This window comes from Hypanus sabinus, chromosome 4, assembly GCF_030144855.1.
Source record: "Hypanus sabinus isolate sHypSab1 chromosome 4, sHypSab1.hap1, whole genome shotgun sequence".
NCBI classification, from domain to species: domain Eukaryota; kingdom Metazoa; phylum Chordata; class Chondrichthyes; order Myliobatiformes; family Dasyatidae; genus Hypanus; species Hypanus sabinus.
The window spans coordinates 144,217,872-144,241,036 of NC_082709.1; the positions used below are offsets into that span (position 1 = coordinate 144,217,872).

Consider the following 23,165-nt stretch of genomic DNA (forward strand, 5'->3'; position numbering starts at 1 on the left):
ATTTTTCAAGTGGCTGTTAATCAAATGACACTGAATATGCTTGTTAAATGCTGCAACGGGAGTGATTTGAACTTTGAGAGAAATTATAATAACACAGGTGAATAAATAAAGTTGGGAGACTAGGAATTAAATCAAAGACTAAAACATGTGGTCTGTAAAGCTGAACAATGCAGTTATCTATCAAGCAGACAGGTTTTTCATCTAAGAACAGTTCTATGTTCTAAGCTTATAGTCTTCAATGTACAGTTAAGAAAAGCTTCTTCTCTACCCTTTACAGGTATGATGCACTGTGTATCCTGCTTCGTCATAGCAAGAATGTACGCTGTTGGTTTGCACATAATGTTCTTTTTGCCTATCCAAATCGCTTCTCAGAATACCTTCTGGAGTGCCCTAGCACTGAAGTAAGGAGTGCATTTGCTAAGCTTATTGTATTTATTGCACATTTTTCATTGCAAGATGGACCATGCCCTTCACCATTTACATCCCCAGGACCTTCCTCTCAGGTAAGAGAATTCACAGCTGGAAAAGTAACAACTTTTGCTTTTGTAGTAAAATACAAAATTTTAGCTTTTTGTCCTCTGGAAAAATAACAACTGACTTCTATGTATGTACTCAGTAATTTCTGCTTTTCTTTAAAGGTATTTTTGTACTTTTTGTATTTTTCCTTTATACTTTTGTGCAGTGGTTTTCTGTTAAATTCCTCATTTCTGAGGCAGAACTTAGCATCAGCACTTTTTTTTTTCAATTGTTTCCTGTCAGCTTGTCTTCTGCATCATGGAATGAAATAAAATAAGTTTAGGAGCCCTAGCATATTTAACAGAGTAAAATTTAAACTATTTGAAAAGATGGACATCAAACCCGACAAAGCTTTAACGACCTGTTTCTGAAAATGCTGTGGCCGTTCCTTAACCTTACTGGACCAAATTTGGTGGGTGTGCCCATTGATTCCAAGGGCCACATGGTCAACTATTTAACCAGAACTAAATCCTGGATTTATTTTGAAGCTGACAATCCAGGATATATTTTATGACCATGTCATACCTGTTGCTACTCTTCACCATTGGACTCCTATTGATTATGGTAGGGTTTTAAGGTTTGTGGATTAGAAACGTAAGAGATTCTGCAGATGCTAGAATTCCAGAGTAACACACAAAAGTGGTGGAATAACTCAGCAGATCAGGGAGCATTTTAGGGAAGGGAATAAAGAGTCAGTGTTTTGGACCGAGATTATTCATTGGGACTGGCAAGTAAGGGTTGAGAAGACAGAATAAGAAGGTGGGGAAAGAGGGAAGGGTACAAGCTAGAAGGAAGTGATGGGTGAAGCCTGGTGAGGGGAAAAGGTAGGTGGGTGTGAGAGGGGGAATGAAATGAGAAACTAGGAGGTGATAGTTTGAAAAGTTAAAGAGCTGAAGAAGGAATCTGAGAGGAGAGTAGACCTGGGGAGAATGCAGAGGAGGGACAGGTGAGGAGGAGAGGAGGGGTAAGAAAGGAGTCAGGATGGGAAATAGAAGAGAAAAGTGGGTGGATAGAAATTATTGCAAGTGGGAGAAATTGATGTTCATACCATCAGGTTGGAAGCAACCCAGACCTGAGAGTGACCACATTGTGGAGGAGGTCATAGACCAACATGTCAGAATGGGAAACACAGGGAAATCTGCACATTCTGGAAATTCAGGCAACACACACAGAATGCTGGTGGAACACAGCAGGCCAGGCAGCATCTATAGGGAGAACCACTGTCGACGTTTCGGGCCAAGACCTTTTGTTCCACCAGCATTTTGTGTGGTTGTCAGACTTGCAATAGGGATTAGAATTAAAATGGATAGCCACCAGGAATTCTGCTCGACAAAACGATCCCCAGTTTATGTCAGGTCTCACCAATGTTGAGGAGACTGCACTGAGAGTAGAAAAGGGTAACTGAAGTTGAAAACCTCACACATAGCAAAATACTTACATTCAAATAAGGTATAACAGCACAAAGGGTTGATTTAAGAGATAGGGAAATGGTGTGTATTACCAATCTGTAGTTGTATGTTATTTGAACATACTTAGTGTCTTATAAAACATCAGGTTAATAATTGTTTAATTATTTAACAGGCTTTTGATAATTTAAGTCTCAGTGATCACCTTCTCAGAGCTGTTCTGAATCTACTGCGACGAGAAGTATCTGAGCACGGGAGGCACTTGACACAGTACTTTAATCTCTTTGTTATGTATGCAAATCTAGGTAAGAATGTGCTTTCAATTTTACTGCATAATTGCCAAACTAATGGAATAATTGTTTTTAATGACCGAAAAGCATTTAATTATTATTCACATGTTCTTTTTCACAGTTTGGGGGGGGGGGGAAGAATCAGATGTTTGAAAATGTTTTGGAAGTTGCTTTCTACTGTGGTTAAATTACATCACCATAAAATCACCATGCAATGTTATAATTTCCTTTACAATAAAGTGGTAGAGGTGTGTGGCACGTGGCCAAGTGGTTAAAGTGTTGGACTAGTGATCTGAAGGTCATGAGTTCGAGCCCCAGCCAGGGTAGCGTGTTGTGTCCTTGAGCTAGGCACTTAACCACACATTGCTCCAGTCCGCCCAGCTGAACACGGGTACTGGCAAAAATGCTGGGGGTTAACCTCGCGATAGACTGGCGTCCTATCCGGGGGAGAGTCTCGTACTGTCAGTCGCTTCATGCCACAGAAACTGGAAATAAGCCCGGGACAACAAACTTTAAAGTGGTAGAGACTTAACTTCAGGATGTTTGAATGTTTATTGCTAATTGGCTTTATTCACACTTGTCAGTCTCATTGTATTATAATGAGCCCATTTCAAAAGAGAAATTAATTTAAGCAGTATTTTAAGAATTGGTTGCTTCATGTTATCTTTTTCATTATTGTATTTCACCACAGTTTTAATCAAAAGCTGTGCTATTAAAATTGTATGATATTTGGGGAAGGAATGTTATTCCAGGAAGGCAGATCAGCTTATTTTCAAAAATTGAGATGCATGTTGGAAAACTGAATTAAAAATAGAAACTACAGGAAATACTTGTCATGCAGAGAATTTGTAGCGAGGAACAGAGTTTGTTTCTGGTCAATGATTTTTCATCAAAATGAAATCATTGAGATACAAATTTATTCCGACTAAATGACCCTGTTGGTCAAAAACAAATGCCTTTTAACTAAATGTAAAAAAATATAAAAATGGCATGTGTGAATATGGTCTAAAAGTATCGATAGGGGAAAAATCTAGCAGATATTATATAAAAAGCCAACTAAAAGTCATGATAAATGGTAAGAAAAGTCTGTGATACCTTGTTGGCTTCATGAAAAGGCATGTTAAAGCAACTCAGTGCCATGCCTTGTATGGAATTTTTTGACTTTGGATGTTGAACAAAGTTCATCAAAATCTGTGTATTTTATTAAAATTTGCATCTGCATTATTTACCTCGTCATTTTGTTTTATTTTTCAAAAACCCATGTGTGCTTGACTTGCTGAATACTTCACTATCCAAACAAAACATGACAGTTTCAGAAATTTCAAAATTAACATGTTTACTTATCTTCAAATAATTTTGAGCTGAACTAGTTTAAAGGAAGTTTTTAGAAATAGTTATCTCTCGTTCCCTGCATACAGATGTTGTGATTTCTTTGCACGTTGCCAAATAGTTCCATTGTTTCTTAAATTTTGTTTTTACCAGGTGTGGCAGAAAAGACACAATTACTTAAATTGAATGTTCCTGCAACGTTTATGTTAGTAGCTCTGGATGAAGGCCCAGGACCACCTATCAAATACCAATATGCTGAACTGGGAAAACTTTATGCTGTGGTATCACAGTTAGTCCGTTGCTGTGATGTATCATCACGCATGCAGTCCTCAATTAATGGTAAGAAACATAATGACCAAAATAGTGCCTTCAGAACCTAGAAGATTATTTGTAAGCAATCTTTGTAACTTTTTCAGGAAGCAAAAAGGACAAAATACTCATCCATGCCAGCCAGAGTTGATGCTTGTGCATATTTAGTTTACTTCAAAGAATTGCGTTAGAATTTAACCATGGAAATGGAAGGTAGAGTCGGCAATGCACTTCGACAATGAAGTATTTGAACTTCAGTCTTTTTAAGAATGTTTCCCATAATTCCATTTATGACCAAAGTATATTAAAGTTCAAAGTACATTTATTATCAAGGTATGTATACTATATACAACCTTGAGATTCATCTCCTTATAGGCAGCCAGAGAACAAAGAAACCCAATAGAATCTATTAAAAAAAGACCGTCATACACCCAAGGTGCGGGGGGGGGGGGGGGGGGGGAAGAAACGTGCAAATGATAAAAATAAGCAAATAACATTCAGGACTGAAGTTCATGTAAGTGAGTCTACATCTGCAAATCCACTCACAACCAATCCAGGAGCCTGTTGGTTACAGGCTGCAGCCTCAGTTCAGCACAGAGACAAGTAAACCTTGCAGTTAACCTTTCCCTTTGATATCCGGGCATATACCTTTATTTATGGAATAGATAATTTCAAATATTTACAGTCCTTTGAGGAAAGAAATTTCTCTGGATTAAGTAATCCATCTCCTGTCTTGAGATAACACCTATAGTTCCTGTTGCAGTATGTTAAACTACTTTCAGGTGCATGTTTCAGAATTATGTTTGACAGAGTAATAGGGTTTCAAAGCTTCCTAGTTTAAGTAACCCATTGTAACTGAAGTAATATTAAAATCTTTATATTGTATAGTCATGGTACATTCCAACAGAGAGATTGTGAAATTGAGTATTTTCATTGTCTATAAATATTGGTGAACTATTGCTCAGTTAACATTAGCATTTTGCTTATATCAAATGGGATTTTTATTTTGTAAGGAACAAGGATTGGTCTTATTGAAACCTTGTTTGTGTTGAGACATAGAGGGCTATGGGTAACCCTAGGTAATTTCTAACGTAAGGACATGTTTGGCACAGCTTTGTATGGTATCGAAGGGCCTGTATTGTGCTGTAGGCTTTCTATGTTTTTATAAGGTTAACATTATATTCATGTGTTTCTCAGACTTTGTACACTTCTGGAAAAGGATGGAAGGACTTGAAGAGAAATTAAGTTAGTTAGAGAAAAGAAGTTTAATTCTTTCTACAATGGAACTGCAGCCATTTCTATTCAGTTTATAGGTTTCTAAACCTATAAATTTTTTTTCTTTTAGGAAATCCACCCCTGTCAAATCCTTACGGTGACCCTAATTTGACGCAGCCTATAATGCCAGTCCAGCAGAGTGTGGCAGATATCCTGTTTGTACGAACTAGTTATGTGAAAAAGATTATTGAAGACTGCAGCAATTCTGAAGAGACCATCAAACTGCTTCGCTTTTGTTGCTGGGAAAATCCACAGTTTTCTTCCACTATACTCAGTGAACTCCTCTGGCAGGTCTGAAAAAATTTTTTTGGGGATGGTGGGGCTGGATGTTGAGTATTAGGTGAAACAAAATCAGTTGAGATATACATTGCACAATAATACAGATACTGAAAATGTTTTAAATAAAGACAATGATAAAACAAAAAAAATTATCCATAGGCAGCATCTGTTAAGGGAAAGATAAAATTTAATATTTCAGGGGGAAAAATAAATGGGAAGCTATAAGTTCATGATGGCCAGAGTTATATGTCATTGTCAGAAATATGCTAACATTTTTGAAAGAATTTGGAACCAATAAGACATTCTGGTGGGTAAAAGTGTAATGCCTGAAAAACTATAATTTTCATGCTTCAATTTAAAATTAATTTCACCTTTCCCCAATTTCATTTGTAAATTCAATAAATTATAATAGAATTAATCATCTATCTTTTCCATACTCCATCTGTTTTCCTGAAGTTATCGTTTCCTGAGTTTGGAAAAGTAAAGTCACCATGTTTTTAAACAAGATTGAAAACTCTGTTTTCAGAGGTCATGCATGATTCAAGGTTGGCATACAGGTACAACAAGCAGTTGGGAGAGGTGTAAATGTTATTTCCTTTTTTGCAAAAGCATTTGTTAGATGATTTTAATGAGAGCACATTGGGAGCACTCTGCAATATTGGCAGGGAAGATAAATTCACTATGTTTTAATAAGCATGCTATTCTGAAATCTAATCTAAATTTGAATAGGATTGACCTAAACTCACTAGTGTTTAAAAGATTGAAAGGTGACATTGTTAAAGCTTTAAGTATCTGAGACGTTCACTGTAGATGCAGAAAGGCTATACTTTCAAACCAGAAAGAGAAGTACTGTAGTAAGATTTGGATTTGCATTTCTAGAGGTGAGTGTTATGGATGTTCGGATTTAAGAACAAGAGTTGACCTCGAGTCTATAACCCCCATCTCAGCCTTGAATATAATTAAAATAGCTCTATTCACTGATATTAAGGGCAAGAAATTTTAAAGGTTCACAAGCTTTGAGTAGAAGTAATTCTTCATCTCAGTCTTAAAATATTTTGGAAATATTCACCATAGCTTTGGATTTCCAGTGTCAGTTGTTGTATACTATATAGTATTTAAAGCACTGTTAAGGATTATTCAGCTAGACATTACAAGCAACTGACTTTTGTGCCTACTTATTTTGGACACCGTTTCAGAAGGAAAAGACTTCTATTTATCAAATTGTCATGCACCTTCCTAAATTGTGAACAGCCCTATTAGGGTATCTTTCAACTTTTCTTTTAAAGAACCCCACCCCCAGGCAATTATGTATTTTCTGGTAACTATAGTCTTCCAGTTCTGGCACCATCCTTGTAAAACTTCATCTGCGAGGTATTTTCTCTGACACGCAGGGCTTGTGGATTAGGAAAGGGCTTTAGGAGATGATGATCAAGGTCCATGAGAGAAAGCTGGTTTAAAAGGAGATCAGGTTTGCAATGGGTTAAAGCAAGGCAACTTGGTGAAGTGAAGTAAAGATCATGGAATTATCTTGGAAGCTGTCCTTAGCTTCTGCGGCTCACCACAATGCAACAAACCGGAAAAGTGCCTCACAGATGAAGAATATGCACTCCTGGGGTTTCTGTACACATGCCTCATACTGGAGAGGGTGTAGTAAAGGAAGAATGGCTGTGACTGCCAACATAATCAACTCAATGTTGTCACATCCAAATCTTAACGCTACAGAGTACAAATGACTAAAAGTTTTTTTAAATTTTCAAAATTGCTGTTTCTTTTCCATTTTGTGTTATCTCATTTTCTCTGCATCAGTATCCTAAGAATGAATTTTACTCTGTATCTTAAATTTTTGGGTAGTAATTTGGGAATTTCATCAGGGCAAATTTCCATAATTTTTATGGCTATAAAGTAGGGGCTCTTGTGCGTTTCCAAAGAGGTGTTTACATTGTTCCCTCCTTTCCTGAAATAACTTTTTTTGTGATTAACATTATTTATATATTTTTTAAAGTTTTGATCTCAAACTGCATTACTTATCTGCATTGTTACTTTATTTAAAAACTGCTCCACATTTGATATTTAATTTAACTTTTATTTCCTCTCCCCCCCCCCCCCCCAAGGTGGCATATTCTTACACCTATGAACTTAGGCCCTACTTAGACCTTCTGTTGCAAATCTTGCTTATAGAAGATTCATGGCAAACCCACAGGTGAGTTATACAATACTAAATGTACAATACATCTTGAATGTTCTGCAGCAAAGTGCCTTAGAGTTTAGTAAGTAATTACAATTGAGTGTAATGTCTAAATGAAATTAATTTGGGATACCTCCATCTTTTTCTCTTACTGTCCCATTGTTCCTTCTCCATTAAAGGCATAATATGGCAGCAGAAAGCAAATGCGCAAGTCACTGTGCTCTGTTGTTTCAACAGAATATGCTTTTTTTTTGTGAAACTGTTAGCTTTCTGGTTATTGTAGTTTAACTCCAGTTTTGAATTTCGTACACTTGAATTAACTGCATTGACAAGGAGAATGTTGATTTTGATTTACTTTCCGTCCCCACAGATGAGACCATCGAAGTGTACCCACTTGCTAAGCTAATCTGTCATAATCAATTGATAATAAATTATATGATGACTTTATCAGTGAGCCATTAAAGAGCACTAGAAGTTAATCTGTGTGCAAATATGGGAATGTCATCACCATTTTTAACTAATGTACCAAGAACACGACCAATGGTGGAAGAAATTTTTTTGGCTATACTTGTGTATCAACACATCCTTCTGTATTGACTATCCACGTACCTGAGTACACTATCCAATTTTTACTTATAACTTCACTAATTCTAGAATTTAAATTTGCAATCAGTCTGCTGGATTCATGTTATTGTAATGGTAGTGAAGTACCGATATCACTGATGAGACTCCTGAAGATGGTTAGGGTATCTTGCTAATGTTTAATAAACCTTTTCCTTTGAGGTTTTCACTTAGCTAAATACATTACAATTTCAAGTTTATAAAATTCTGAAATAACCCTCCAATTAAATATTTCATCCATAATTCACCTATTTTGATTTCATATTTGCTTTTTGCTTGTTTCTAATCAGTTCTCTATCGAACCTCAGCCAATAATTGTTCTTAGACTATTTGAGAACTCAGTGATTTTATACTTAGCATTTGTTATTAACATAATCATTGCACCAAATGTTTTTACCATGCGATCATAGCAATAAGTTGCATTAAAGTCAAATACAGTTTTAAATTATGAGGTAGATTATAAACATATTTAGACCATAAGACAGAGGAACAAAATTAGGCCATCTGGCCCATTAAGTCTGCTTTGCCATTCAATCATGGAGGATCCTTTTTTTCCCCTCCTCAACCCCAGTTCCCAGCTTTCTCCCCGTAACCTTTGATGCCAATGCCATGTGCAATCAAGAACCTATCAGTCTCTGCCTTAACTATACCCAGCAACCTGGCCTCCACAGCTGCATGTGACAACAAATTCCATAGATTCACCACCCTTTGGCAAAAGAAATTTCTCCACATCTGTTTTGAAAGGGCACCCCTCTATCCTGAGGCTGTGCCCTCTTGTCCTAGACCCTCCCACCATGGGAAACATCCTTTCCACATCTACTCTGTCTAGGTCTTTTAACATTTAAAAGGTTTCAATGAGATCCTCCCTTTTCCTTTTAAATTCCAGCGAGTACAGACCCAGAGCCATTGATCATTCCTCATATGATAACCCTTTCATTCCTGGAATCATCCTTGTGAACCTCCTCTGGATCCTTTCCAATGCCAGCACAACTTTTCTAAGATAAAGATAAGGGGCCCAAAATTGTTCACAATACTCAGGGTAAGGCCTCACCAGTGCCTTATAAAGCCTCAGCATCACATCCTTGCTCTTGTATTCTAAACCTCTTGAAATGAATGCTAACATAGCATTTGCCTTCCTCACCACTGTCTCACCCTGCAAGTTAACCTTTAGGATGTTCTGCACAAGGACTTCCAAATCCCTTTACATCTCAGATTTTTGGATTTTCTCCCCATTTAGAAAATAGTCCGCCCATTTATTTCTACTACTGAAGTACAAGACCATGCATTTTCTAACATTGCATTTCACTTGCCACTTTCTTGCCCATTCTTCTAATCTGTTTTAAGTCCTTTTGTATCCTATCTGTTTCCTCAACACAACCTGCCCTTCCACCAATCTTCATATCATCTGTAAACTTGGCAGCACAGCCATGTATTCCATCATCTAAATGATTTATATACAGCGTACAAAGAAGGGGTCCCCACACTGACCCCTGTGGAACACCACTAGTCACTGGCAGCCAACCAGAAAAGGATCCTTTTATTCCCACTCTTTGCCTCCTGCCAATCAGCCAATTCTCTGATCATGTTAGTAACATGAACTCTTGTAAGCAACCTCGTGTGGCACTTTATCAAAGGCCTTCTGAAAGATATTTATCATCTTTTCTGTTTGCCCACTTTACCCAAATGAAATCTAATGCTTTTTCTCCTTTTCAAATAAATCTGCTCTTTGACATAATGTAGCAGGTTAATTTTTTAAGAAGTAATGTTTTCAGTATGGGATCCACCTAAAATTAGGTGTTTTCTTGAAAAATTGCCTGCAGTGGATATTTTTTTAAAGTTAAATTCTTATAAGTGTTTCTTAAAGTGTACTTAATGCTGTGGAATAAGCACGTAACTTGTCAAGATGACCACATCTGGAACTTAAACTACTTTGCATGTTAATTCATTGGAGAGTTTTAAGAAAGTGTTATGATTGTAAATTAGCAGGAAGGGAAATGAGGATGTGCCCAATCCAGCTTTTTGAAATGAATAAAAGATGTAAACAGATATTCTAATTGGAAATGTAATCATGAATCTGGGGAGCATTAGTGTAAATTTTATTAAATAGTGATTAAGGAACTCTTCCTATCATTTTGTGTATTTGACTAACTTAAGTCTATGTCAGTTGCTAAATAATGTGGATCTTATTATGTTTTATACCATTAGAATGATAGGCTGAAAGTTTACATTTAAATTCTTCATTTAGCATGTTTTAGATATTGTGCTATCAGCAGAAGTGCCAATTAATGGGAGGTCATTTTCTCAGAGGCACAAGTATTATCACTGATGCTCTGTTAAATCATTAATATGGTGTTCCTGCTGCAGCCCTTCAAATGGATTGCCTTTGTTCATTTACCTGTAAACTGGTAGATTGTGTGAAGGATCTGTAAGAATTTATGACAACACTTAAATTTATTACAACTCAGCAGTATATATGCGCATATATAAACTTAAGCAAAACACGGGTGGTTGGATAACCTCACATCTTGAGTCTATACACTCATGCAGAAATGTGATTTGAAAAGTTTTTCTGTTTCTTTCAGGATTCATAATGCTCTGAAGGGAATACCTGATGACAGAGATGGGCTTTTTGACACTATCCAGCGTTCTAAAAACCATTATCAGAAGAGAGCATATCAGTGTATTAAGTGCATGGTTGCCCTCTTCAGCTCCTGTCCTGTAGCCTACCAGATTCTCCAGGTAAATCTCCTTCTAAATAAGGTGCTTAATGCAATCACATGAGCTACCTCTAGAACTTTGCGTAGTCTTTCTAATTTAGTTTTATTGCAGTGTCCCTTGCATCCAGTCAGCCCAAGAATAAAATGTCACATTCTTGTTCATAGAAAAAATACTCATAATTTAGTAGCCTATGAAAAGAAATATTGATTCAGATTCCCTGCAATGGAGTGAAAACGTTTTCTAGAGATTTATTTACATTATGAATGTCAAGGAATTTCTGTCTTTCGATTCTGTATATCTCTGTCAGATGTTCACTCATTCTCCTCTTCTCTAAAGGAAAATTTTCCAGATTGTTGGATCAGACCTGTAGTCTCTGATCTTGTAAATCTTCTCTTGATCTTTTTCCTGCCTCTACATCCCTCATATGATGACATGAGTATCATTTGTGGTTTTGTATTCTTTCCTCAACTAGTAAAGTCCAGAATTATCTATGTCTGATTATCCATTTTCTAAACCTGTTCCACCACTTTCAATAACTAAGGCACCCATACCCCCAGTCTCTGCTTGCATTCTGCTTAATCTTAAGTTGAAACTTTTTAGTATAAGTAACTAAACCTTGTCTGTCAATTGCTGGTATGTAGATTACTGATATATAGATTTCAGCATGGACTAGATGGGCCATTACTTCTCTGATTACTCTGTATACTGGAGAATAGTGTTTGGCAAATTGGATTTTCAAATACAAGTACAAAATTGTGAAGGAATTGTCCTTTGATACTTCAAAGGACCAAAATTTCTTCCTGTTTTTAATATAATTCTGTTTTCTTATTCCTTGCTCATTTTTTTCAGTTCATATTAAAAAGCATATGGCTATTACACCAAGCAGACCTTAAAGCATTTCTGAGTCTCATACTTGCTGGAAATCATGCTACATTTTGATAAAACAAATTTAAATTCAAATATCTTATGGATAAAAAGCAACATAGTCCATAAGTCTGGTCACTGTAACTACCTATCTTAGTTACTTTTTAATGCTAAATTATTTAACATTGGTCTGAAAAAAATAGGATCTCATTAGAAAAAAATATTCATATTCAGCCATTTTAAAGGGCAGAAAGTGGACAAGTTCACAAGTTCATAAACGGTGGGTACTGGGTGATAATCATATATTTTTAAAAGAGCAGAAGTTACTGGCTACATCAGAAAGATGGAAGCGATCGATTATATGGAACAAATTAAGCAGTATTTTGAAGCAAGTGAAATAGCCATTGACAACCAAGTACCAGTTTTGCTGAATGCATTGGGTTTAATGGAATATAGTTTGGTTAGAGGTTTGACTGCTCCAAAGAAACCAGCCAACATGAACTTTGCTGATAGTGTGTAAGTAATGCAGGAACGTTTAGAACCCAAAACCATTATTGATTGCAGAATGCTTTAGGTCTCATAAGCAGAATCAAAAGAAATGGAAATCCAATTCAGTGTACATGGCTGAATTGAAGAAGTTGTCTGAGTATTGTGTACAGTTCTGGTCACCGAATTATAGGAAAGATGTCAATAAAATAGAGAGAGTACAGAGGAGATTTACTAGAATGTTACCTGGGTTTCAGCACCTAAGTTACAGAGAAAGGTTGAACAAGTTAGGTCTTTATTCTTTGGAGCATAGAAGGTTGAGGGGGAACTTGATAGAGGTATTTAAAATTATGAAGGGAATAGATAGAGTTTGACAGACAAACATACTTTATTGATCCAGAGGGAAATTGGGTTTCTTTACAGCCGCGCCAATCAAGAATAGTGTAGAAATATAAAACCATAAATAATTAAATTTTTTAAGAAGTTAATCATACCAAGTGGAAATAAGTCCAGGGCCAGCCTATTGGCTCAGGGTGTCTGACACTCCGAGGGAGGAGTTGTAAAGTTTGATGGCCACAGACAGAAATGACTTCCTTTTATGCTCTGTGTTACATCTCGGTGGAATGAGTCTCTGGCTGAATGTATTCCTGTGCCTAACCAGTACATTATGGAGTGGATGGGAGTCATTGTCCAAGATGGCATGCAACTTGGATAGCATCCTCTTTTCAGACACCACCGTCAGAGTGTCCAGTTCCACCCCCACAACATCACTGGCCTTACGAATGAGTTTGTTGATTCTGTTAGTGTCTGCTACCCTCAGCCTGCTGCCCCAGCACACAACAGCAAACATGATAGCACTGGCCACCACAGCCTCGTAGAACATCCTCAGCATCATCCGGCAGATGTTAAAGGACCTCAGTCTCCTCAGGGAATAGAGACGGCTCTGACCCTTCTTGTAGACAGCCTCAGTGTTCTTTGACCAGTCCAGTTTATTGTCAATTTGTATCCCCAGGTATTTGTAATCCTCCACCATGTCCACACTGACCCCTTGGATGGAAACAGGGGTCACTGGTGCCTTAGCCCTCCTCAGGTCCACCACCAGCTCCTTAGTCTTTTTCACATTAAGCTGCAGATGATTCTGCTCGCACCATGTGACAAAGTTTCCCACCGTAGCCCTGTACTCAGCCTCATCTCCCTTGCTGATGCATCCAACTATGGCAGAGTCATCAGAAAACTTCTGAAGATGGCAAGACTCTAGCAGTAGTTGAAGTCCGAGGTGTAGATGGTAAAGGGAAAGGGAGACAGGACAGTCCCCTGTGGAGCCCCAGTGCTGCTGACCACTCTGTCTGATACACAGTGTTACAAGCGCACGTATTGTGGTCTGCCAGTCAGGTAATCAATAACCCATGACACCAGGGAAGCATCCACCTACAACACTGTCAGCTTCTCACCCAGCAGAGCAGGGCAGATGGTGTTGAACGCACTAGAGAAGTCAAAAAACATGACTCTCAGTGTTCGCAGGCTTGTCCAGGTGGGTGTAGACACAGTTCAGCAGGTAGACGATGGCATCCTCAACTCCTAGTCGAACTGGAGGGATCTAAGTGTGGTCTAATCATAAGCCGGAGCTGCTCTAGAACAAGTCTCTCCAGGGTCTTCATGATGTGGGAGGTCAATGCCACCGGACTGTAGTCATTGGAGTCACTGGGGCGTGGCATCTTCGGTACAGGAACGAGGCAGGACATCTTCCACAGCACAGGAACCCTCTGGAGACTCAGGCTTAGGTTGAAGACATGGTGAAGTACTCCACATAGCTGGGGGGCACAGGTTTGAGCACACAGGGGCTGACACCATCCGGGGTGGAAATGTTTCAGCTGTCTTCTCACCTGTTCAGCTGTGAAGCCCACCATGGTGGTTTCAGTTGAGGGAGGGGTATAGTCACGAGAACAGGGTGGGGGGCTGTGAGGAGGGGTAGGAGGGAAGAGTGGAGTATGTGTTGGTTGGGGGCTGACAACAGATAGAGTTGACATGGATAGGATAAGTTTGTGGAATCTTGCAAGAAAGCATTCAAAAACAGCCCCTAATTTAAGCACAACTCACATTTAATAGAACAGTTGAAATCACTGTATCAATGCAGACAGACACACAATTGGGTTGCAGTTAGGAATGAAAGTGAGCGTGAACAAAATTGAAACATCTGAACAGTAACCTGCCTTGCCGAATAAATTGTGTTACCATTGTGGCAGGTGCTCACTACACCAGTCCAATGCAGATTTAAATGTGAAACTTGCGGAAAATGCAACAAAGGTAAATGGACTGCACAGGAAACAGAAAAAGATAAAAAGTCAAGTTGCAGTTTCAAAAGGAGCATTAATCTCCTTGCTGTTGATGAAAAAGCTGATGAGAGTTATACAGAACTTCATAGCCTTGAGATTTATAATATGGAAACTACCGAGGGACAAGCAATATGGCTTACACCACAAGTGAACAGTAAATTACTTAAAATGTAATCAGGCACTAGCTTGGCTGTTTCAGTCATTCCACAAAATGAGTTTGAACAGCACTTCCAAGACACTGAACTGAAGCCTGCATACAATGCTTATACAAGTATTCACCCCCTTGGAAGTTTTCATATTTTATTGTTTTATAACATTGAATTACAGTGGATTTAATTTGGCTTTTTTGACACTGATCAACAGAAAAATTCATTTGTGTCAAAGTGAAAACAGATCTCTACAATGTTATCTAAATTAATTACAATTATAAAACACTAAATAATTGATTGTATTAAGCAACCACACCCCTTCAATATGACACATCCAATCATCACTGGTGCAGCCAGTTTGGTTTTAGAAGTCACATAATTAGTTAAATGGAGTTCACTGTGTGCAGTCAAGGTGTTTCAATTGATTGTAGTGAAAATACACCTGTATCTGGAAGGTCCAATTGCTGGTGAGTCAATATCTTGGCAAAAACTACACCATGAAGACAAAGAACACTCCAAGCAACTCTGTGAGGAAGTTATTGAAAAGCACAAATCAGGAGATGGATACAAGAAGATTTCCAAGTCAGTGAACATCCCTTGGAGTACTGTTAAGTCAATGATAAAGACATAAAAAAATATGGCACAGCTGTAAATCTGCCTAGAGCAGCCTGCACTCAAAAACTGAGTGCCTCTCAAGGGGGGGGGGGGGGGGGTCTAGTGAGGGAGGCTACCAAAAGGCCTTTGGCAACTTTGAAGGAGTTACAAGCTTCAGTGACTGAGATGGGAGAGACTGCGCAGACAACTGTTGCTTCGCTAGTTGCAGCCTGTGGGAGAGTGACAAAGGAAAAACCACTGTTGGAAAATAAACTCACATGAAATCTCGACTGGAGTTTGACAGAAGGCATGTCAGAGAGTCTGAAGTCAGCTGGAAGAAGGTTCTATGGTTTGATGAAACCAAAATTGAGGTTTTAGGCCATCAGACTAAATGCTACACTTGGTGTAAGCCAAACACCACACATCATCAAAAACACACAATCCCTCCCGTGAAGCATAGTGGTGGCTGCATCATGCTGTGGGGATGCGTCACTACAGCAGGCCCTGGAAGGCTTGTGAAGGTAGAGGGTAAAATGAATGCAGCAAAATGCAGGGAAATTCTGGAGGAAAACCTGATGCAGACTGCAAGAGAACTGCAACTTTGGAGGAGATTTGTTTTTCAGCAATACAATGCTTCCAAGCATAAAGCCAAAGTTACACAGGAATGGTTTAATAAACAAAAATTTAGTGTCCTGGAGTGGCCAAGTCAGAGTCAGGACCTCAATCCAATTGAGAATTTGTGGCTGGACTTGAAAAGGGCTGTTCACTCATGATCCTCGTGCAATCTGACAGAGCTTGAGCAGTTTTGTAAAGAAGAATGGAGGAAATTGCAGTGTCCAAATGTACAAAGCAGATAGAGACCAATCCAGACAGACTCAAGGCTGTAATTGCTACCAAAGGTGCTTCTACTAAACACTGACTTGAATGGGGTGAGTACTTATGCAATCAATTATTAAAGGGGGTGATTTTTTTTACAGGCACTGTATATCCTATTAAGAACTTGTACTGGAGAAAAGCTAAATCAAAGTTCAAAGTACATTTATTATCAATTACATTTATGTCACTGTATACAACCCTGAGATTCATTTTCTTGTGAGCATATTCAATAAATCCATAATAGAATAATAACTAGAATTATTGAAAGAATGCACCAACTTGGGTGTTCAACCAGTGTGCAAATAACAAAAAGAAATAATAATAAAACAATAAGCAATAAATATCGAGAACATGAGATGAAATGTCTTGAAAGTGAGTCTATAGGTTGTGGGAACATCTCAATGGTGGGCAAGTGAAGTTATTCCCTTTGGATCAAGAGCCTCACAGTTAAGGGTTACTAACTGTTCCTGAACCTGATAGTCCTGAGGCTCCTGTACCACCTTCCTGATTATGGCAGCAAGAAGAGAGCATGACCTGGAAGGTGGAGGCCCCTGATGATGGGTGCTGCTTTGTCCATGATCAACTGGACTAGTCCACTATTATTTTAGGATTTTCTGTTCAAGGGTATTGGTGTTTCTGTACCAGGCTGTGATATAGCCAGTCAGCATACTCTCCAGTACATTTTTGTAGAAGTTTGCCATAATTTTAGATGTCATGCTGAGTCATCACAAACTCCTAAAGAAGTAGAGGTACTCCATGCTTTCTTCATAATTGTATTTATGTGAGGGCCCAGGACAGGTTTTCTGAAATGATAACACCATGATAACTCCTGTGAGAATGACATTTGTAACAATGAAATAAAACAAGCTACAAGCCACGTTAAGCTTGTATGTGGTAAAAGCAGGAGGGTCAGCTTTGTGGAAATGTGATGAGAGAACTGCAACTTAATTGAAGATCCATCCACCATTTACATACCACAAAAATGTTCAAGGATGGAATTGGAAAATTTTAAACACATCAAGGGTAAAATAGTGCTAAATGAAAGTTTTGCCAAGTTTTACAAAGCCCGTCTGGGTTGAAGAAATTCTTTCTAAGGTTGAGTGGAGACCATAGGCAATGCCAGTGGTCCCAATAGCCAAGAACAACAGATCTGTCAGGATCTGTGGTGATTTTAAGGTTACCATCAACTCAGTACTGAATGTAGCTTAATACCCTCTGCTCAGGATTGAGGATACTGTATCTTTGCAAATCTTTCTGGAGGGAAACACTTCAGGAAAATGGATTTGGCTGAAGCCTACCTACAGATCAAGATGGAAGAAGAGTCTAAAGTGTTTATCACCTTAAACACTCACAAAAGGGCTTTATCGCTAATAGGCTTATTTTTGGACTTGCATGGACCCAAGTGCTGCAGGGTTGTCTAGGCAGTCAGTGTAACCTGGATGACAAGGAATACCTTCAAAATCTCAAGATAGAGTTAAAAAGATTAGAAGATTATAGGCTCTTGAGCACAATGTAACAAGTGTGAGTTCTTTAAACAAAGCATAACTTACTGTGGTCCTACTTCTGACACACAAGGATTACACAAGTGTGCTGCAGAAATTCAAGCATTGGTGGATGCCTCAAAGCCAAAGGATTGCTATAGTTGTGATCCTTTTTAGGAATTGTCAATTATTCTAACAGGTTCCTGCCAAACCTGACTACTGTGCTCCACCCCTTGAACTCATTACAACAGATCGGGAAGGAATGGCAATAGACAAAGCTGTGTCAGGTGGCTTTGCAAAAGTCAAAGGAACTGGTGACATCAGGCATATTATAATCTACACATCCCCAGAAGAAAGATATTCAATGCTGTCAGAATCACTTCCTGTAGTCTGAGTCAACTCTACAATCCCCAGAACCTGAGATTGTTTCACAGCCAGAAGTCTTACCTGCCAAGCAGAGTGATCCCCTTTGTCAGGAAAGACATTGTCCCACTTTATCCCAATAAGAAGGCCTTCACAGTGATTAAATCTTTAGGCCTGAATAGGATCATTTAAAATTTACGATGATATGGATGTCTATCTATTAGTTGTATATTGTATATTATGTGTGTGTGTATGTATGTGTGTGTGTATATATATATACACACACACACACACACGAGTTACAAGAAAAAATTTGTGAAGCCTTTTCAATTACATGTTTTTCTGTATTAATTATTCATTAAATGTGGTTTGATCTTCACCTAAGTCACAATAATACAGAAACATAATCTGCCTAAACTAATAGCACAATTATACTTATAATCAATACTGAGCACACCATTTAAACAATCACTGTCTAAGTTTAAAACAGTACATGAATCTTTGGGGTAATGTCTTTTATAAAAGCTATTTGGAATCAGGTGTTCCAATCAATGAGATGAGATTGGAGGTGTGGGTTGTAGGAGTGCCCTGCCCTGAAAATAATACACAGAGGTTACTGACAGGGTCAACTCTTCTCAAGAAAGATCTGTTTCTGTGCACCGTACGTCAATCAAAACAACTTTCTGTAAGACCTAAGAAGAGTTGTAGAGACACTTGTAGCTGGAAAAGGCTACAAAAGCATTTCTAAAGACCGGGGCATTCATCAGTTTGCAAAAGACCACCCAGATGTTCCACAATGCTTCTGGAACAATGTCCTGTGGACAGATGAGACAGTAGTTGAACTTTCTGACAGAAATCCATGCTACTATATTTGGAGGTAAAAGGGCACTACACACCAACACTGAAATCTCATCGCTCCAACTATGAAGAATGGTAGAAAGAGCATCATGGTTTAGGGCTGCTTTGTTGCCTCAGGGCCTGGAGAGCTTGCAATCATTGAGGGAACAATGAATTCCTAATTGTATCAAGACATTTTACAGCAGAATGTCAGAGTAGTGGTCCACCACCTGAAGCTTAGTAGAAGTTGTATGATGCAACAAGACAATGATCCAAATCAAGAGTAAATCATCAACAGAATGGTTTAAAAAGAAGAAAATTCATGTTGGAATGGCCAAGTCAGAGTCTAGACTTTAACTCAATTGAGATGCTGGGGAATGACCTGAAGAGAGCTGTTCGTACATGGTATATCAGAAATATTGATGAACTGAAGCAGTTTTCTATGGAGGAATGGTCTAAAATCCCTCCTTGCCATTGTGCAACTGATCAGTAGCTACAGGAGATGTTTGGTAGAGGTTATTGCTGCTAAAGGAGGTTCTACCAGTTCTTAAATACAGGGGTTCACATACTTTTTCTGGCCTGGACTATGAATGATTAAACAATATGTTCAATAGAGACATGAAAAGTATAATTGTTTGTGTTTTACTAGTTTAGGCAGATTGTGTTTGTCTATTATTGTGACGGATGAAGATCAGACTACATTTTTTGAGTAATTAATGCAGAAAACTAGGTAATTGGAAAGGGTTCACAAACATTTTCTTGCAAATGTATATGTCTACATTCAGGCTTCGGGAGTAAACCTGAAGTAAAAAGTCCAGAGCGAGGGTTCCTAAGGCACATTGTTGTTCACAACTTAGTTCTGGCAACCTCTGCGACAACGCTGGTGCCAAGCTGTATTGGCGCTTGCCCTTCCCTTGGACTATATCAGTTCATGGAGAGGGGGAGGTTATTACATGGGCAACAGCCAGTTCTTCAAATCTTCCTGCCCAGGTTTGCACCCTGAGAGAACACAGTCCACCAGAGGAGCAAACCCATGATCACTTGGAGTCGATGGCTACCTACTATATGTGTACAAGTTGAGGTGCATTCTATATTGAGTTGGAGCTTATAGCTAAGCAGGGAGGAGTGTTGTGTATTTAATATTTCAGTATTTGATTAAGCATTCTTTGTTTAAATAATTAATTATAAGTTATATGTAATAGTACTTGAATGGCATACATCATGCCACAGTCAAGTACACACCTCACTTAAAATAAAAACAAAGTTATACTCACATTCTGTGCTCCCTTGCTTTTCTTTTATTTAGCTTTTATGTTTTGGAGTTATAAAACGTTACAAGTATCCATTTAAGAGCATTCACCTGAAGTTGCTTGATCAATGGCAATACGCTACTTCCTTACCAATTCATTATGCAGCTATAATGTTTCATTTTGAGGAAGCCTGAAGCTATTTTCACCAGTTTCAATTTCACATCAGGAAGTGTGATAAAGCATCATGAAAAAGATCTCGGATTGTCATTCATCTCTCTCTCTAACTACCCCATATCTAAATTCCACCTTGGAGTAAGGAAAGGGTCTGTACAAAGGCCCTTTACCTTTTAATTTCCCTCTTGTATTCTCAGAAATAACCTTAAATAATTTGCCAACTACATACAGACAATAAAAGAAGTGTTTCTTTCTCTGACAGATGTCTCGGTTGCAGGTCACATTGCTATCCCATCAATAATTTGATGCCACAAGACTTGGCATTGAATCCTCACTATTTATAATCTATAACAATCTTCACATGTTAGTGTCCTTTCATACATTTACCAGTAATGTCAAATAAGTGGAAAATGAGCTGTGAAACTGATGCAGAGTCTGCAAAGGGGTACCAATAGATTGAGTGGGCGCTGATGTGACAGGTAGGAAAGTAAGAACAGTCAAGCTGAATTTTGAGTGATAAAAGTTTTAGAAATTGTGAAGCGGTTTCAAGAAGCTATTTGGCCTACTACTTAAAATCAAGGAAAGCTCATATTCAGAAATAAAAATATGAATTATGCCTTGACTTTCATAACCTCGGAATCAGAAGACTTGACAATAAATGGGTTCCTTTTCTTACAAAATAGGGGGAAAAAAGTTTTTAATATATGGATTTACTGAAATGCTTTTCCAGAGTAATGGTGACCTGAAACGAAAATGGACATGGGCAGTGGAGTGGCTTGGTGATGAGCTGGAACGGAGGCCATATGCTGCAAATCCTCAGTATACCTACAACAACTGGTCACCGCCTGTACAAAGTAATGAAACCTCAAATGGTTACTTCCTTGAGAGATCACATAGTGCCAGGATGACTCTTGCAAAAGCATGTGAACTGTGTCCTGAAGAGGTAAGGCACTAAACATTCTAGAATTATTTTTAAACCTTGCTGCCTTATATTTTCAGTATGCAAAAATAGACGATCATTATTCATCAACATATGGTCCTTGCAGTCCTTTCTTCCAGACCCCTGTTTTTATTTTGCAGTAGTTTGCAATTCATCTCTCCAGATTTATTTATCATTATGCTATACATCCATATCCTGTGCTTCACACTTTTATTGTTAACTTGTTGATAATTGTAGGAGCCCGATGATCAAGATGCACCAGATGAACATGATTCATCCCCACCAGAAGATGCTCCTTTATACCCACATTCACCAAACTCCCAGTATCAACAGGTAAATACATTCTTTTTCCACTAACTTTTATTTTGTTGGTTGAACTTGATTCGAAAAAATCTAAATTGTTGGACTTAAGTTAGCAATTTATGGTTATGTTAGCATGGACGAAAAACTGAAAGATGAGCTGACTAGCAACAGGCAAAGAATGAGAATAAAGGGCATTTTCTTGGTGACTTGCAGTGTTTCACACAGGTCAGTGTTGAGACTGCTTTTCATGTGATTTGGATGACAGAATTGATGGGTTTGTAGCCAAGTTTGCGGCTAATACTAAGATAGGTGGAGGGACAGGTAGTCAGGAAGCAGGGAGTGTGCAGAAGGACTTGGACAGATATGGGGAATGGCCATAGAAGTGGCAGATGGAATAGAGTGCAGGGAAATGTATGATCATGTGAAAAACTGTCAATCCTCATTGGACTATTAGGGAAGACATACAGAACAGTTCATTATTTCCTGATTTCTTGATGAGCAACGGCATCAAAGATTAAGGGGAGCAGGCAGGAGAATGAGTTTGAGAAGAATCATAAATCAGCCAGTGATCAAAAGGCAGAACAGACTTGGTGGATTTAATGACCTATTTCTGCTCTAAGTTATCAACCATAAGATATAGGAGCAGAATTAGGCCATTTGGCCCATTGAGTCTGCTCTGCCATTTCATCATGGCTGATCCAATTGTCGACTCAGCCTCAATCTCCTGCCTTCTCCATGTATTCCTTATGCCATGACCAATCAATAATCTATCAACCTCTGCCTCAAATATCCATAAAGGCTTGGCCTGTGGCAAGGAATTCCACAGATTCACCAATCTCTGCCTAAAGAAATTCCTTTTCATCTCTGTTCTAAAAGGAAGCCCCTCTATTTAGAGGCTGTGTCCTCTGGTCTTAGACTCTCTCACCATAGGAAACATCCTCTCCACATCTCTCAATCAAGGACTTTCACCATTGGATAGGTTTCAATTAGGTCACCCCTCATTCTTCTGAATTCTAGGGAATACCAGGCCAGAGCTATCAAACTTCATATGACAAGCCATTCAATCCTGGGATCATTTTAATGAACCACCTTTGAATTGAACCCTCACCAGTTTCAGCACATCCCTTCTGAGATCAGAGGCCCAAAACTGTTCACAATATTCCAAGTGAGGCCTCACCATTGCTTTAGTTATGGTCTATGCTGAATGAATAAAGCCAATTCTGAATTTCTATATGGCACTTTCTTATTTTACTTCTACATTTAATTCAGATTTTAGTGCCATAGATAAATGCAGTGGAAAAACAGAGTCTACTGTGTCTATATTGACCAAGCTCGGTCACTGCCTGAAAAAAAAATGAAACCTCAAGTGGTTACTTCCTTGAGAACTTCTACATTAGCCCATGCTACCACCCCTCACCCTACGCCCAAAGAATCAACCAGTCATCTGGACATTAATGGTAATTTACAATAATTATTTAACCTCTACCCACACAGCTTTAGGAAGTGGAAGAAACTCTCACAAGTTAAAGTGAAAACTTGCATAGTCCTTGCAGACAGTGCTAGAGGCCAGCAGTGAAGCTGAATCTC

General features: G+C 38.5%; 1 protein-coding gene across 4 annotated transcripts in view; it reads left to right on the forward strand.

The window, feature by feature from the left end:
- The window catches only part of usp9 (ubiquitin specific peptidase 9), a 269,594-nt gene that overhangs the window by 244,005 nt on the left and 2,424 nt on the right, over positions 1–23,165 (forward strand). For all 4 annotated transcript variants that reach the window (XM_059968262.1, XM_059968261.1, XM_059968260.1 and 1 more), the window contains 8 exons: positions 278–503; positions 2,098–2,227; positions 3,695–3,880; positions 5,196–5,416; positions 7,516–7,604; positions 10,793–10,949; positions 21,066–21,278; positions 21,513–21,608. In XM_059968262.1, coding sequence (XP_059824245.1) covers positions 278–503; positions 2,098–2,227; positions 3,695–3,880; positions 5,196–5,416; positions 7,516–7,604; positions 10,793–10,949; positions 21,066–21,278; positions 21,513–21,608 — 1,318 coding nt within the window. The remainder of the gene's footprint in view (positions 1–277; positions 504–2,097; positions 2,228–3,694; positions 3,881–5,195; positions 5,417–7,515; positions 7,605–10,792; positions 10,950–21,065; positions 21,279–21,512; positions 21,609–23,165) is intronic.